General features: G+C 37.4%; 1 protein-coding gene across 1 annotated transcript; it reads right to left on the reverse strand.

Annotated features, from left to right (window-relative positions):
• Window positions 1-3007: 3007 nt before the first annotated feature.
• LOC125832799 (zinc finger BED domain-containing protein RICESLEEPER 2-like) lies at window positions 3008-3753 on the reverse strand. The gene is made up of 2 exons (XM_049511993.1): window positions 3203-3753; window positions 3008-3111 (listed from the first exon to the last, which is right to left on the reverse strand). Exons 1-2 carry the CDS (start codon window positions 3714-3716, stop codon window positions 3068-3070), a joined length of 558 nt encoding a protein of 185 aa, XP_049367950.1. The 5' UTR covers window positions 3717-3753; the 3' UTR covers window positions 3008-3067.
• Window positions 3754-18147: the final 14394 nt, after the last annotated feature.

Here is an 18147-nt window from a genome sequence, read left to right on the forward strand (position 1 = left end):
AGCATACCATTAGATGAAAACCATAGAAAGAGTAACCCTACTCCATACCCAGTCTAGTCGTCATTCGAGGATGAATGATCCCAAGGGGGAGATATTGTAACACCCCAAAACATTTTTTGAACTAACACTCGAACCGTTCTTCGTAGTGAGTGAGATTTTACCTAGGAATTAAAAATTTCTTAAGTGTTACGGTCACTAGATTTAGCACATTGAGTTCCAGAAAGAATTAAATTGGAAATAGCAAAGTCTGAAATTATGCAAGTTAAGCTAAGTATGAATTTTAGGTCGACTTCAATCCACCATAACTCCTAGATCAGAATGAATTAGGTGTGCTACCAGATACCGTAGAGAAGATCTTTCAATTATATTTCCAACTCCATTTCAATATCGTATAAGGGAGATATGTCCATTCGAAGTTGGGCTGTCTAGATAAGGAAAGTCAAAATCGGATTTTAGAGGGGTATTCTGGTCTTTTCCATACCCAATCAGATTTATATCATTTTTAGTAATATTTAAGGGGTATAATATGATTAGGTTCAGTTTTATAATTCTTGTTTACGCCTAGGGTTTTAGTTGAGAGTTGAAAAAGAGAAGAGAAGAAGAGAGAAAGAGGAGAAAAAAGAAAGGATCGAAGCGTTCATCGAAATTCTTGAGAGTTGTTGCGGATTGTCGCCATGGGTTTGATCCCTAAGAGGTATGTTAGCTTCCATAGTGTTGGATTAGTTCACCCACATGCCATACATGTTATTTTCAGCGTAATTCATTTTCAAAAATTTGAAGGATTCAAGATCTTGATAGGTGTTCTTGAGGTTCATTATAAATCTTGTCTTGTTAGGGTATTGATGATTTCTTTAGTTGAAAGTGACTGTTTGGAGTGTTGTTTTGAGTGTATTAGTGTGTACTTAGGTTGGGTAATTTAATCTAAGGAAAACATGAGAAAATAAATCGATTAAAAGCGATTTAGGGTCAGAAAACAAGAGGCGAAATTCGTTGGAACTTTGAATGAGAAGGGCTGGTGCGGCATTCCTCAGATGCGCCCAAGGGGCTGGGACAGTGCACCTGCGGTGCGCCCATGTGCAATCTCTGAAGTTAGGAATTGGCTCCCCACGCCAGGAACGCGCTAGGGTCGCCTGCCCTTACTCCTTTTCCATCAGTTGTCCCATTTCAGTCCCTTTTAATTGTACCTTCACTCCCTTTGATTCTAATCACTTTAAAATACTTCCAAACATCTAGAAATCATTGATCACATGATCAAAACCTTGAATTCATACTTCAAATTCAAGGTAAATGTAAGAGTTAAGTTTTGAGAGTTTTTCCGATCTTTTTTAGAGTATCCCTTTGAGTCGCAATGAGGAGTCTTGTACAATTTCTAATAACTTATTTCAAGACTCAAATAAGTGAGAATGAGAGTGAGGAGAATGTATTCATGACTCTACACTATCACCTAGATTATTCATACCAAGAACAATGACTCTTGAATTAATAATTCACATTCAAGAGAGAGTTAAGAGTAGAGTCCAAGAAAGTGTTCTGAGTTCGAGTGTGAATCCTTTGAGATCAACTATCAATTCGAACTAAGTTTGAGTAAGTAAGTATGAGATTGAGAAGATTCATTTACATGAGTTCCATGTCGTTATGTAGACCTTCGGGTCGAGTTGTTCATGCCCATAAATTCCGCATGAACTTCATATGTTAAGTATCTTTGAAAGGAGTGGTATCTTCAAGTTCTAAGTCTTGAGTATGGAGTTCCTAATCTTTTTTTTTAGATTATATTCCTAATCATGGGACTATTACATCTTAGCCATGAAGTCCTTGAGTTGGGTTATACATGTCTATAATTCTGCATGAACCTTATAAGTCGAGCAGTCTTGAGATGTGAAGTACCTTTTAATCCTTGAGTCGAGTATTTCATGCTCATAATTCTGCATGAACCCTCCGAGTTGAGCATTCTTGAAATGAGTAGTATCATTGAAGTTCTTCAGTTCCAACTACTGAGTTCCATCTATGGTTATTGAAAACATTACATTGAGTAGTTCACGTCTAGGGCTGGGTATTCGGTCGGTTTGTAAATTTTGGTTCGGTTTTTCGGTTTTCGGTTTGACAAAATGTGAAACCAAATCAAACTGAAATAAATTCGGTTTGGTTCGGTTATTATAATTTCGGTTTGGTTTCGGTTTAACCAAATTTAATTAACAGTGGTCTGTGGACTTTAGTACTTGTTGTCTAACCAAATTTATATCCATTCTTTTTATTTGAAAGGGGAGGAGACGTTGAGTAAATAATGAATAGAAAAATCACATTTCTTCATGAGTAAGTAAGTTCTATTAATTGATAAACAAAAAAAATCACATTTTAGCCCTTGTTGCATGTTTTGTGCCATAAGCACCAAATGCCAACCGGATATAGTTTATCATGAAGCCGTTTTGGCAGAAAGAAACATCAGCCTGGAAAGCAACATTAAAATTGTTCCACTGTGAAACATAAAGTGACAAGTTACTGTCTTACTGATCAACATATCAGGCTGCCTTTAGCACCGACGTAATCCCATATTTTCATGCTTAAAGAATAAGAACCTTGGTGCAACTAACTAATGCATAAGAGTATTGAGAAACATCATTGATAATTCTTGTCCAAGCAGTCCAGCAGGCAGCAACATTAACAAACTAGTCAAGAATAAGAATAAAAAGACTATCAAGAGTCAAGACAACAACACTAGAGAATTCAACAAACTTGTGCCCAGCCCTAAAATAGAGTTAGTTACAAACTAAAGTCTAGCTGCAGTAGGCAACATTGCAATTTGCAGCAACCAAAAGATTTAGAAAACCAACAAAACATTGTTGCAGCCTCTAGTGCAATAGCTCCCAAGTTCCAAGTTCCAAGTTCCAACAAAGAGCAACCAAGAAAATAACAAAACATTGATGTGCCTACTAGAAAATAGAACTCTTTAGACAAATGATCTACATTTCATAATAAAATATATAAAACTATCAAGCAAGTTATGTAAATAAGTTCTTTACTTACCCGTTACCACGCATCACTAGTTGATAGTTGAACTTACAAGTTGCAATTATATATCAATAATACTAGATTTAGTCCCACTACAAGCAAAATCTAAAAAAATATGAAAGAATATGTTAGTTGTTAAGAAACGCAAATAAGAAAATTACTTTCAATATAATTAATACAAATACCAAATTCTTACCAAGTTCATGTTGCTCAAGATACTCTAAATCTTCCTCAATATTGATTGGAAAAGACTCACTTCTAAGCCAATCTTGAACACAAATAAGAGATTGCACAATTTTAGGAGTTAATGAACTCCTAAAGGGATCAAGAACACGACCTCCTGTGCTGAATGCACATTCTGATGCAACACTTGAAATGGGAATGGCTAACACATCACGAACCATCTCCGCGAGAATAGGAAATCTCGGCTCATTAACTTTCCACCACTTTAATATATCAAAGTCATCACTATCTGGCTCAATATCTTCAACACGATATCTTTCCAATTCCGATTTACTACCTGAACTTCCACTAACTTCTTTATGCTTCTCAAATTGTTGTTTCGTTCTCATTCTTCCTCTATTTACAAAGTTGCCACAACCACTCACACTAGATATACTTGATGAATTGTCAGATGAAGTGGGTGAAGATAGTACATGTAAAGAGCTTTTTGAGGATTTCTTAACATAATATTCAAACAATTTGGTCATGTATTTTTCCACTTCTGAACATAGCTTGTCCCCAATTTCTTTTTCAAACATATCCACAATTGTAAATGGAACATAATCAAGCTTGTTACGAGGATCCAATATGGATGAAATAAAGATCATCTTGTTCATTTTATGTAGTTCACCCCAATACTTTTTGAACTTCTCATTCATACTTTCTGCCATTTCTTTCAAATTACCATCTTCATTTGCCATCATCTCTTTCAAAATAAGATTAAGTTCAACAATTTCAACAAAGTGTGTATTGCTAGTGACATAATTAGAACCAGAGACCTTCAAAGTAAGTACATAAAAAGTTTCAAGAAATTTCACCATTGACCTCACATTTTTCCAGTCAACACTTGTAAGAATATCTACACTAGTTCCATTTTCAACACTAGTTTCATCTTTATCTTCAGAAGAATCAAAACCAAAGGTACGAAGATGATTGAAGTATCCATTATCATAAAAACTATATCTTTCAAATGCAAGCTCAAAATGTTGTGCTATATCAAGCATCGAATATGTAGAGTTCCACCTAGTAGGAACATCTAAACATAATGATTTCTTACAAGTTATCAATTGAGATTCACAACATTCTTTAAACTTTCTAAATCTTACGGGAGATTGTTTAATGTATTTCACGGCTTGTCTCACTAGCTTGACAGACTTACCAATTTCCTTCAACCCATCTTGCACAATAAGATTAAGGATATGTGCTATACACCTCACATGAAGATGATCACCATTAATAATGTTAGTTCCCCAATTACTTAATTGTTTAGACTATTCTTTAACAGTAACATCATTAGAACTAGCATTATCAACTGTAATAGTAAACACATTATCCAAACCCCATTCAAGCAAACAATTAGTAATGCAAGCCGCCATATCCACACCCTTATGACTAGAAATAGGACAAAAATTTATTATTCTTTTATGCAAAGTCCAATTTCTATCTATAAAGTGGGCTGTCAGGCACATGTAGTTGATTTTTTGTATAGAGGTCCAAGTATCTGTCGTAAGACAAACTCTTGGACGTGCTTCTTTGAAAACCTTCTTCAAAAGTTGTTTTTCTTCAAGGTATAGTTCATAACAATCTCTTGTCACGGTTCTACGAGAAGGAATATGAAATTGTGGCACCGTAACTCTCATGAAGTTTTTAAAACCCTCTTTCTCAACAAAACTAAATGGTAGCTCGTCAATAATTATCATTTTGGCTAAAATCTCCTACTTTGTGCTTGGTCAAATTTCCAAGTGCTAATCACCCCTTCCTTTGCTCCCGTTGAAGATGGTAAAAAATTAATTAGATTTTGACCTTTATCTATGGTGTCATGGGGAAATTTAGGACATGTTCTCATGTGAGTATTCATTGATGACGTACCATTACTTGATGTAGAAGCTGCATAAGGTTTTGCACAATACTTGCATTTGTCTTTACTAGCTCCACTTTCATCGGTGAACTTGTCAAAATGCTTCCAACAATTAGCTCTAGGTTCCATGGCTTTTCTTTTCTTTGAAGTATCAACATCAACTTCAACCTCATTCGGAGATGAGGTGTTAGGTATGCTCTCATTTGAAGCTCCACTTTCACTTACCCTACTTCCAGTTTGTGTCATCTATAAAAAAGTGAAACAAACAAGAACAACAATCATAATTCAGAAAGACACAGTACATTATATTTCACAAATCACACAAATTATCACATAGTTGCATACTTGCACAGTTGCATTCAATGATTAAAAAAAACTGAAAGAGGAGAATTTTATAGGAAAATAAAGCACAGTATTGTTACAGACAAATCACTTTTCAAACTAAAAGAGGAGAATTTCAAACTGTCTTAGGAAACAAAATTTATTCTATGACTGAAATGACCATAATTTGCTATTTTTTTCTACTAAATCTGGAGTTCTTTCTGAATGATTCATTCATTTTATCTTTCCATTTGTTCAGGGTGGATGTTGACGCTAGGATTAGCTTCAACAATTGCCATGCCAGAATACATGCTATCACTCCTAAAATAAAGTTCCTTGAGTACCAAACACTTAGGTCATGTTTTTCACAAGTAATGCAAACTGAAATGGTTAATTTGACTACGAAGTAGAAACTATAAAGTAGGTACTTCTTTTGCTGCCCAGTAGGTAGAACCTAAGTTTCCATCAATGGAAATACAGTTTTGATTTGCAAATTAGCTGATCTGTTCACTAGTTGACAAATAGAATATTATTTTTTTTCTCACACATTCGAAGGTGAATTCCCATTATGTATCAAATCACTTTTGTCTCCCAACACGTAAGTAACACATTTGAAGTTGCTAACTTGCCAAGTGACCTCTTCGAATGATTAGACACAACATAGTTAATAATCACAATCAATAACTGTTTCTTAGACTATTAGTCATAATTAGACAATTATGGTACAACCAAACCTCGTTATAACAATATTTTATTTATCCACAAAACTGAGAGTTGAGAGGTGAGAGACGAGTCGACCGACAACTTCTAGTCTACTACGAGTCTACGACTTACGAGTTACGAGTGACGAGAGTTGAGAGATGAGAGATAAGAGTTGCAGGGCTGCAGCGTATGTTGAGGGATAAGACTTGAGAGCTGCGGTGTATGTTGAGAGATGAGAGACGACAACTGAATCTGATGTTAGGACTTAGAGCAATCAATTTAGGTATTTTTTAATTTTGATTGGAATTGGGTTGGGCATGGGCTGAGAATTTTAATTTAAGTTGTGGGCTATCAGCTATAATTGGGCCTGCTGGGAATGGGGTGAAGAATATATACATATAATTTCGGTTTTTCGGTTAACCGATTTTTTAAAGATAAAAACCGAAAACCAAACCAAAAATCTGAAATATTGAAAATCAAAACCAAAACCGACCGAAATAACCGAAAAACTGAAACCGAAATTAAAAAAAAATGGTTCGGTCGGTTTTTTCGGTTTTAACCATATTATGCCTAGCCCTATTCACGTCCATAAAACATTTAAACTCTGTTTCAAGACTTAAAGTTCAAGTTGAGTAAAGATTAAAGAGTAAAGCTTGAATTTCATTTCTTCAAAAGTATATAGGGACTATGTATTCCCATAGGGTTTAAAATGTTTTCACATTCAAACAAGACGGGAAACCTTGATTTCCAAAGGGCCTTCGGGGTAGTTTTCAGAAAAGAGTAATCGCTTTCTAAATGAATAAAGAAGAGGAAACTTTGATTTCAAAGATAGCCTTTGAGCTAAGTTTTTCAGCACTCATCTCAAATTACAGAAGAAGTTTGTTTTCTTTAAAAACATAAGAGCTAGTATATTTAGCGAGTAGTATTAAGCACCGAATTAGGGGCGAGCATTAGTTTAGATAACTCACATCTCTATAAAACCATGTAGCAACCATGGATAGAAAAGGGTTATACCTTTTGGATGAACCCTTTTCAAAATACACTAGTGGATCCACTTAGTAGTTCAGGTTCTATACGTTTTGTTAGTATAGGATGCGCTGGCAGCGTGAGGTAGATCGCTGTATCATCACTATAGCTCTTATATGATTATTGTCGGTTAGAGAAACTCCCACAGAAGTTATTGTATGTTTATATACATCAGTTAATTGTATTTTGATGTACATTTCAGAGTTATGGTGTGTCCTTGTTATATTCACAGAGTTGACATCATGTTTTTAAGCAGCTTTTCATTATATTGCACTTGTTTTAAATTTCTTTATATTGAAATAAGTTTAGTTAAGTATTAGGAGTTGAGTACCTTAAGTGCAGTATCTTGAGTTGATCTGTGCTTCATTGGGTCGAGTATCATATCTTTGAAGTTCAGTATCATATCTTTGAAGTTGAGTAACTAATCTTTGAGTTGAGTAACTAATCTCTGAGTTGACTATCTTGAGTACTTCTGAGTTGAGTAAGTTTGAAAAGAGGTAAGTATGTTTCCTTTTTATCAAGTTTCAAGCTTAAGTTATGCTTTAGAATTCATCTTACATGCTCGTACATTCCACGTACTAAGCCATTTGGCCTGCATTTTCTCATGATGAAGATACATGTATTCAGGATCATCAACAAGAGCTTCGTTGATACATCCAAGAGTTCGAGTTAGCTATGGTGAGACTCCCTGTTTCTAGAGGATTTCATTTACTTTTTAGTTTACGCAGGAAGTCGTGGGACTTGTCCCGACTTCCATCTTTATTAGTTAGAGGCTTCATAGATAGTTACTCTAGTTGAGAAATGTGTATCATTTATTTCATTAAATGTTTTAAAGACTTAATTTACCTATTTTATGGCGATTTCAATAATTATTTTATTCGGAGTAGGTCATTTGAGTTAAAGTTTTGAAAAATTGAGTTTATTGAATTTTATTCGGTTTTAAGCTTTTGCATGCTTAAATTACTCTTCCTCTTGTAGTCATCCAAGATGAGGGTTCGCTAGGGGACCAACAATGGTTCTTGAGTGCCGGCCACATCCAGGGTGTAGACTCGGGTCGTAACATTTTCACTGATCACAAGAGTCTTCAATATGTGTTTAGTCAAAAGGACTTGAATCTTCGACAATGAATGTGGCTAAATTTTTTGAAGGATTATGATATGAGTATCCTTTATCACCCCGAAAAAGCTAATGTTGTAGCGGATGCACTTAGTAGATTGTCCATGGGTAGTGTGGCCCATGTAGAGGATGAAAAGAAAAAATTGGTTGGTGAGGTTCATAGATTGGCCCGGCTAGGTATCCAACTAGTGGATTCCACCAAGGGTGGTGTCATGGTCCATAATGGTTCTGAATCATCCTTTGTGATGGATGTGAAGTCTAAACAAGACCTTGATCCTATATTAGTTGAGTTGAAAGAGTCGGTACTCAAGAAGTCCGTTGAGGCCTTCTCTCAAGGAGGAGATGGGATGCTTAGGTACCAAGGTCCGTTATGTGTTTCGGATGTTGATGGTTTGAGGGAAAATTTTTTAGAAGAGGCTCATAGTTCCCGGTATTCTATTTATTCGGGGGCCATAAGGATGTACTGTGACATACGAGAAGTCTATTGTTATAATTGTATGAAGACAGATATTGCGGGATTTGTACCCCAAATTTCCTAATTGCAAACAAGTTAAGGTTGATCCTCAAAGGCCGGGAGGCTTGTCCCAAGATATAAGTATTCCCTCTTGGAAGTGGGAGGATGTAAATATGGATTTTATTGTGAGTTTGGCTCGCACCCGAAGGCAACATGATTCTATTTGGGTAATTATAGATCTAATGACAAAATCCGCCCACTTTATTCCCATCAAGGTGTCTTTTTTGGCGGAAGACTATGCCAAGTTGTATATAAGAGAGATAGTGAAGTTGCATGGGGTTCCTTTATCCATTATTTCAGATCGGGGTACTCAATTTACTTCTCACTTTTGGAAGTCATTCGAAAAATGGCTTGGTACTAAGGTTAAGCTTAACACGACTTTTCATCCCCAAATCGTTAGGTAAGCGGAGAGTACAATCAAAACATTGGAAGATATATTAAGGGAATATGTTATAGACTTCAAGGGTAATTGGGATGAAAACTTGCCATTAGTAGAGTTTGCCTACAATAATAACTATCACTCAAGTATCGATATGGCTCCTTTTGAAGCCTTATATAGTAAGAGATGTAGGTCTCCGGTTGGTTGGTTTGAGGTGGATGAAATTTCTTTGATAGGTCCCGAGCTAGTTTATGAAGCCTTTGAGAAAGTTTGGCTTATTAGATAGAGGTTGAGAATGGCTTAAAGTTAGCAAAAGTCTTATGCCGATGTGAGAAGAAAGGATCTAGAATTGAAGTTAATGATTGGGTCTATTTGAAAATCTCAACCATGAAGGGTGTGATGAGATTTGGCAAGATAGGGAAACTTAGTCCTCGGCATGTATGTCCATACCAAATTTTGTAACGTATTGTGAAGGTTGCCTATGAGTTGGATTTTCCAAATGAGTTGTCCTCGGTTCATCTGATATTTCATGTTTCTATGCTTAAGCATCCATTATTCCCCTAGAAGGGTTTGGAGTAGACGAATGTCTTTCATATGAAGAGGTTGCGGTAGAGATCCTAGACCGGCAAGTCAAGAGATTGAGAAACAAGGAAATAACTTTCGTGAAGGTTTATGGAGAAATCATATAGTTGAGGGTGCTACTTGGGAGGCCGAGGCCGATGTGAAGTCTAGATATCCTCATCTCTTTCTTTCTACTCCTATTCAAGATTGAGGTAAGTAGTTCCTCTTGAGTTTTAGTGCTTTGGGATTCATGTGTGTTAGATGTGCTTTGCCATGATTTCCTTATGATATGCATGTTCTTGAGAAATTCATGTTTTAGTGAGAAAATAACTTTTTATGATTGATTTTCCTCATGTTGTTGTGCATTGAGTAAGAGTTGCCTATTTGACTTCATGAAGATGAATTGATGAACATGCTTTAGTATGCTTTTTAGAGTAATTGCATATTGGCTCCATGATTTTAGTTGGAGAAGGTAGTTCCTCCTATGAATATGAGAAATATTGAGTTTCTTGCATAATGGGTTGTTAGATGTAGTTCCTACTTCCTTGTGTTGCTTTGATAATGTTTGAGATGGAGTTGAAGTTTCCTCCTTTGAATTGTGCATAATTTAGATGTTTCATGCATGATGGGATGCTAGTCTTTAGTCTTTATTTTTGTAAAGTGTCTACATCGTCAATCAAGGACGAATGTTTCCAAGGGGGAGATAGTGTAACACCTCGGAAACTATTAGGCTAAACTAGAGCTTAACATAAGGGTTAGACTCGTAAACGTACCTCCCTGTACCTAAAAATATAGGGTTTCATGTTAGAACGTCAAGGTACGACCCCCAACGGAGGAGGACCATTAGAAGCTACCTGGGCAGTGACCCACGGAAGGGACCCACGTCTCGTGGGTTAGGTCACGTCTCGTGGGTGAGGGGACGTAGGTCAAGCCTACAAATCAAGACCCAGAACCCCGACCCACGCTTCACCAGCATGGGCCGTAGGTCTAACCACGGTCCGTCTGTGAGGGGTCGTGGGTGGTGACCTGCTGACGATTTTGACGAATTAGTTAGGGGCATTTTTGGGTTTTCCGGAATTTATTATTTATTAAGTGACATTGTTTTATACTAATTAGACTAACTCTATAAGGTTTTTAAGTCACCAAATTGAGTCATCCAAGCCATTATTCTAAAATCATAAAAGAACTCATCCTCTCCAAAAAATTCTCTCTCTAAAACTTCAAGGAAGATGGAGCTAGGGTTCAAAGGAGCAAGGTTTTCTACTCAGTTCTTTAGAGATTCATAGGTTAGGTATGGTAGTCCTTCATCCTTGGATAGGTTTCATCCATGGAGTCCTTTCTAAACTCAATTTCAAAGATAGAAATTCTAAAAGTTAGGGTTTAACTCCAAGTCATGGATGTCTTTCAAAAACGATTCTAATGATTTAATTTCCTGATATTATGATTGAATTGATGATTTATTATGTTTTTGTGATGAAATACCCCAAGAATCCATGAAATACCCATATTCCCAATTTATGACCTTATGATGTGGGTGAATTGATGAAAGTTGGATATTATGAGATTATGCTTGTAGTAATTGAGTTATTTGAATCATGTTATTATCCATGTCTAATGTAGTAATTTGAGATGTTTTGATTGAATATTAGGGGGAGCAATAGTATAACCAGAAGGGGCAAAAATGGAAGTATCAGGGGTACCTGCAAGCTCACTGGCTTAAGTAGGCATTATTGCCTCCGTCGGCAACATCTCAAAATCAACTACCGGGGAAGTATCCACCGGTGCAGCTCTCCTCCTCTCAACCTCGTTCCTTATGTACTCAGCTTCTATCCTTCGGATGTCAGTAGAGGAAGTGGGAGTCACTTCCACATACGTCTTCAAAATCAACGGAACCTTGACACGCCTGCACAACTCCGTACTCAGGAATGTAAATGGGAGAGAGGTCTTACTCAGCTTGGCCCTCATGGCATATCCTGCTCGATGATCATACCAAGATTAAGCCTATCCTTATCAATGATACCGCCCAAGCAAGAAACCTTCGGATGTCGGAGTATTGACTTATTCTGCGATGGCATCAGTGTGCTGCTGATGAACCCAAACCAATATATAGCATCCACGTTCAAGTCCTTTTTCTCAATAGAGACACCAGCCTCCATCCACCTCGCTGTGTTGTCAGAAATCACTGGTGCTAACCAATCCTTCAAGTCATCGAGGGTGTTCTTTAGTATTTTATCCACATAATAGTTGATGACATTTTTGAGGCAGCCAAGCACCTTATTGATATCAGAGTTGCTGCATTTCACCATCTGGACTCTAACAACAAAATGATCAACTGCTTTGAATGAGCTGCCCTTCTTCTTCCCTTTCGGTACCAGATTCTCATACTCAACGTAGAATTCCCGCACCCAAGTAGGATAATTGGAGCCTCAGGGCTTTGTGAAGATCTCAACCCTATGGAACCTTATAGTATTCCGCACCTCTTGGTACCGGTCTACAACTGCATCTGTAGACAACTGCTTCTCTCTAATATAGTCCTCGAACCCTCGGCCTTCAGTCAATTTAATGATTGGGGTGAGGGTGCCTGAGCTAGTGGCACCAGAGGAATCTGCTCAACAAGATGAGTAGCAGGTGGCATTGGGATCCTGGCTGGATCATGCATAGATTTGGAGCGTAGCTCCGCTGTCATAGTCTGGAGAGTCTGATCGTCTTCTGGCTAAAAAACGAAAATGAGAGATTTATCTCTTGAGTTTCCCTCACCAGTGAACTCGGATATGGTGAAGTGAGTGGCATAAATGGCCTCACTACTGGATCTCTCCTCCACTGGCGTTAGCATCACATGCCCTTTCCCCCTTTTGGAGGGAGTTTCACCTCCGTGGTCCGAGAGGGTGCAACCTTCTCATTTATCCCAATGCCCCTAACACGCTTATGTGGTGGTTGATTTCTTCCGGCTACCTTGGGTCAAGAAATTCCTGCACTGCAAAACAAAATATTTTAGACTTAATTCAAAAGAGTTAAAAGTTGAGTAAATGTGCAGGAAATCTCGCCGAACAACTCGGCGAGTCGCCAAAGCCATTTTGTGAGCCAAGTTGGACTCGATGAATGTTCCAAACTAAAAAGGTCCAAAAACTAGCACGGTTGGCGATGTTCAAACTCTTTTGGTAGATCACTGACTGCATTCAGTAAACTAGTAGTAGATTGCCAAAAGTTATAGAACACTTTCTAAAAATATTGGGGCGTAGAAGGGTGAACTTAAGGGGCATTCGGTGAGTCACCGAGTGAATTCGTCGAGCTCATGCGTATCTCCGAATGTTACAGAAAGAATTACAAAATTTTAAAGAATAAAAAGGTGATCGGTGGTTCATTAGATGAACTGTTGAATCATTCAGTTAGCTTGATCCAGCTCGCTGAACATTCCAACATGCCAGAATTTGATGCCGACCTTTAATTCCTTACCCACAGCCAACAAAAACAAGATTAAGCACCTATTCTACGTAATTAAGCCCAGACCCATACTATCCATGACCTCGAGTTACTCAGACTTCCCTCTAGTTGGCCAAAATTTGCCAATCAACATCTTTTGCCCTTAAGAATGACGTCACCCTCTCTATCATTGGGCAAAATTAGACAATCGGCACAACAGGGTTACTGAGACTTAACCCACATTAGACCCAGCAATAAAATCAACACAATCCAACAATGGTTTAATGCAAACATAAGGGATTTCACAATTATAGCCTAAAAATATGAAAGGACACACGATACGGGAAAATATCACCAACAACCATTCAAACAATCAATAGCACTCAAACTCAATGACAAGATAACAATTAAACATTTGAAATAACCAAAAATTAAAGACGGGGATCGAATAACCAACCTTGATATTTAGTAGACGAGTGCTAGGCTAAAGAAATCTTAAGAAAAATGCACCAAATTCCACCCCCGAGCAATTAATCATACACAAAAATGTAGTAATAACAAGTACGGAAATACAAAATGTTGTTGTGAAAGTACAAAAGTTGGAAGTATGAAATGAGGGAGGTTTTGAATTTAGAATGGTTCAACCCCTTTTTTGATCTTACAACTCGCGCGCTGGTCGACAAGGTCACTTATGTCGCCGAGTTTTAAGAACCTCTAGCTAGCTAGATTTTTCAAATGACGATCCAGATCGGGCTCGCCAACCAGTTTGGTGAATCGCCGGGCTGGCCTAATTGTTCCTTTTTCCAAAGTTTCTAATTTTCTACCTGCACATTTAACACCCATTATTCAAACACAGTATTAAAAGCATAAAAGCTTGGGTTGCCTCCCTAGAAGCACCTTATTTAATATCGTGGCATGAAGAAAATACCCATTCAAGTTTTATTCTTAGGGTTGGCTATGGTGCCACTCGGTAATCCTCCTTTTGGTCTTGGATTCAAATGAGTTGAGATTCGACCCATTTGTGTTTCCAGCTGCTTAATGGATATCGTGTGAGAAGTAACCGTCTAATTTAGATTTGTGACGTATTCCTTAATTTCTTCTAACAATTTTTCTGACCCTTCACTTTGTTAAGAATATGTGCAAGCATTTCCCCTTGTGCGGAAATTTTCAGGATCATTCCTTTGTTCTTTTGGATTTCGATGCTAATGGAGAGGTACATCGGTTATTCCATGGTGAGGCCATCCCGTATCACAGTCTCTCCAACCGACATCACACTCTCTATTCCAACCTTGGTTCACGCCCAACCTTTGGTAGTTCAGACGGAAACCTCCTCCTTGATTTGCCAGAAAATGCACCTCATCATTATACAAAGCTTCAAATTGTGCATCATCAGGGTTTACCCCCACTAACTCCAACCACATTCACAGCTTTAGAAACACAACCCATGACATGTTTTGAAAACAAATCCATTTGGGTTATCATCTTGTCCATGTTTTGATCTCATTCTTGATCCTTTTAAATTTGTTCTTTTCTCATCCTTAATGTGAAAGGAGACACTTGAACTTCCCTAGTGTACAGAGCACGATTGATCTTTTTGATTCCATCGAGGGTAGATGCAATTTCAAAAGGTTGTTGCATAATTCCGCCATGAACAAGTTAATCAGCCACACCTTTGTTGGCTAAATCTAGACTCCGGTAGAAATTTTGTAACAACATGTTGTTCGTGAGTCCATGAGTTGAACATTGAAGTAGCATCTTCTGGAAACACAACCACATCTCGTGGATTGGTTCAACATCCAATATTTTGAAGCCTTGAATATTATCTCTCAATGCCATCATCCTCGGCAGTGAGCTCTTCCCACAAGGTAATCAAGTCCCTAGGTAGGTCAGCTAACCACTTGGTAGCCTCTCCTATAGAGAGAAAGGGAACAATCGAAGCCAGACTGACTCTTGGGAGATGTTCTTGAAAGAGAAGGGACCATAAAAATCCACAAAATTTTCAGATGTTGTCATGGGGATCCTCATGAGCCAAGCCTCCAAAAAACCCTTTCATTTACAACAGTTGAAACATAGTGCCTGTCACATGAAAAACCGCATTTCCCAAGACTGGATGCAACAAAATAGCACACACCCCACCCAAATGTACGTCCTTCACATCGTTCAAGTTGTCGATGTCGTCATTGTGTCCAAGCTGGCTAGAGTTGCTTCTATTAACACTCATTTCGTCACCTGCTCAAAGGCAACAAACAACAAACAAAGATAAATTGCTTTAACTACAAAATAGTAAGATAACAACCAAACTTCAATAAGAGAATTCTATGCATCACTCCCTGGCAGTGGTGCCATTTTTTATAACATTCAACTACACTTCATTGAACTCTAAGTGTAGCCGGTCGCAATCTAGTATAAACCCAACGAAGAGTTGGGGTCGATCCCACATGGAGTGATACATAATAGAATTCAGTTACCAAAAAAGAAAGTGCTCTAGTCATTTGTAAATTAAATGGATTGACAGTAAATGTTCGATATGGGGTTTATAGGTACAATTAACAACTAAGAAAACATGGGAATAATCAAGTAGAGACGGATCCTTTGGGATGTGATCGATTAATTGCCAATTTTTCTCTACATGTGGTTACCAATTACTGAAATTCATTGAGTCTTAGTGGGTAGGCTAGACTATAGGTACAATAGCCAACTCTCGATCAACTATTATGATTCAAGCGAGTTCTCTCGAACCTCGACTAGGATAACAATGTAAACAGCCCAAAACCTCAATTAATCTACTCTCTCGAGCTAGATTGGTAGGATCGAATTCAGATTCACTCTCTCTAGTTGAATCAATGATAACCCAATCACTACAATCATCAATCGATAGTCTTATTTCTAAAACCTCTTTCTCAAGCAAGCCTATAATACAAAGTTAGAATTGCATTTGCAACTACAATTCATTGAGCAAAACACAACTATCAATCAAACCCACTTCAAAACAACAATTAAATTAGTAATTAATAACACCCATAAGTTAATTGAGATAATTAATCACATAATCGCACCTCCAAGAATAGGAGTTTTTGCCACACATTATAAAAAGTAAAAAGCTATTACCAACTCTATTATCCATGAGCTGAGTAATGAATTCCTAGTCTTTAGAATGCTCAAATCAACTAAAATTCAAAACCCACTTGAATTCTCTACTAAAAATCTCCAAGAATAGTGCATAGTATAAAAAACTCAAGGGAAAAGCTCTCAAACACTCAGAACAGTTGTTCAAAATTTAGGACTATCAGAACTTCGAGAAGCATCCTTCAAATCTTTTTAAAATTTCACATTTATACTCTTTCAAATTTTTAGCTGGTGCAATGATCGGCGGAGTAAGTTGTCCAGCACTGACTAAGTCAGTGATGCGCCATGTGTCTCGCTTCATCTCCTTCTTGAGTTGCCTCTGCACCATTTGATTTCTATAACTTTAGGTGATCAGGAACGTTGTCATCGATCCACTTGGTGGTTCACCGAGATGTCTTTTCCATCTTCAAGGGGGATTTTTCTCAGGGCTGACATGCTGGAACATTTGGCGAGCTGAAGGACCACTCGGCAGTTCGCCGAGTGGTCTTGGCAATCATCAGGATTGCTCTTCTTCAACTTCTTCAGCTTTTTTATTCCTTTTTTCCCGGTAATGTCCTTACCTTCATATTTGTCTTCATTGCTGCAAATCAACACTTTAACATCAATTTAGATCATGAATTAGGCGTTGATGCAATAAATCTAGGAAAATAAAGCCCTAAATGAGTCGAAATCCCCAACTCATCAACCAACATGCTAATAACATTTGTTAATTTTATCTTGTCGCTTGTTGCATCATTATTTAATGGTTCACTCACTATTTCAACTATACTTAATAAAAAATAATACTAAATGTTATTGTTTTATCAAATAAGTTTGCATGCATATCCTAATAAATACTTATCTTATAAGATGATACATATATAACAAAACCAATAATGTAATACCAATAAAATTTTAATAAGTGCGATTAGAGGATGATAGAGTATACACATACCTTACCACTACCTTAAAAAGGTAGAGATACTGTTTCCAAAAGTTCGTCCGCTTAAGTATATAAAACTCATGTAAAGGAAGAAAAAATAATAATGAAAGCCTAGACATTAATAAGAAAAACAATGTGCAGTCTACAATAAAGAAACAAACAATAATGACAACAAAAATAGTGTGGTAATAAAATAACAATGCACAACATAAGGCAAGATCTACAAGGATACGACTGGTACTACAACATGAACTAACAAAGCTAAACCTAAGCAGGGAAAGATAACACTTCACCCCTTCTAACCTTCTACCCCAATATACGACTTTCACTCTTTCCTATCTAAATTCATGCCTTCTTTAATATGTACTTCACCATGTATTATCTAGTCAGCTCTCCCCAATACTTTTTCGATCAACCTCTACTCCTTCTATAGACCTTCCAACCAGACTCTCGCACCTCTTTGTAGTACAACATCAATGCATCTTCTCTGCACATGTCCGAACAATCTCAATATCATTTTGCTAATATTTTCCACCTAGAGGTAAATCCTATAATCTCCAAAATAATTTGATTAGATCTAAGTCATTTCGCACCTAGTATGCCCACACATCCATCTCAAAATCCTCTTCTCCGCAACATGCACCGTTGAACATATGAGTTCTTGATTGGCCAGCAGTCCATCACATACAACAAGGACGTTCTAACCACAGTTTTGTAAAACATACCTTGAAGTTTAAGTTGTACCCTTTTATCACACAAAAGCCCAAAACCAAGCCTCCATTCAATATTTACCGACACAATGCGATATGTGACATAATCATCTTTGTCCCCACTGTCATTCCCTGAGCTACCTCCATGACGCAGACACGAGACCTAGGACCACAAGTGGTCCCTAGCTAACCCTGCTGGCATGATCATGAGCATACTAAATATAATAATTGATGCGGAAGATAAATCGTAAATAAGATGAAAAG

The sequence above is a fragment of the Solanum verrucosum genome, unplaced genomic scaffold (genome assembly GCF_900185275.1).
Source record: "Solanum verrucosum unplaced genomic scaffold, falcon-dt-bn FXZP01000143.1, whole genome shotgun sequence".
NCBI lineage: Eukaryota > Viridiplantae > Streptophyta > Magnoliopsida > Solanales > Solanaceae > Solanum > Solanum verrucosum.

What these genes read in the sequence shown, in the direction of transcription:
- LOC125832799 (XM_049511993.1), bottom strand. Translation starts at nt 3,716, where the DNA reads ATGACCAAATTGTTTGAATATTATGTTAAGAAATCCTCAAAAAGCTCT. An exon ending in TCTTGAGCAACATGAACTTG is followed by an intron (nt 3,112 to 3,202) that starts GTAAGAATTTGG and finishes ATATTTTTTTAG; the next exon opens with ATTTTGCTTGTAGTGGGACT.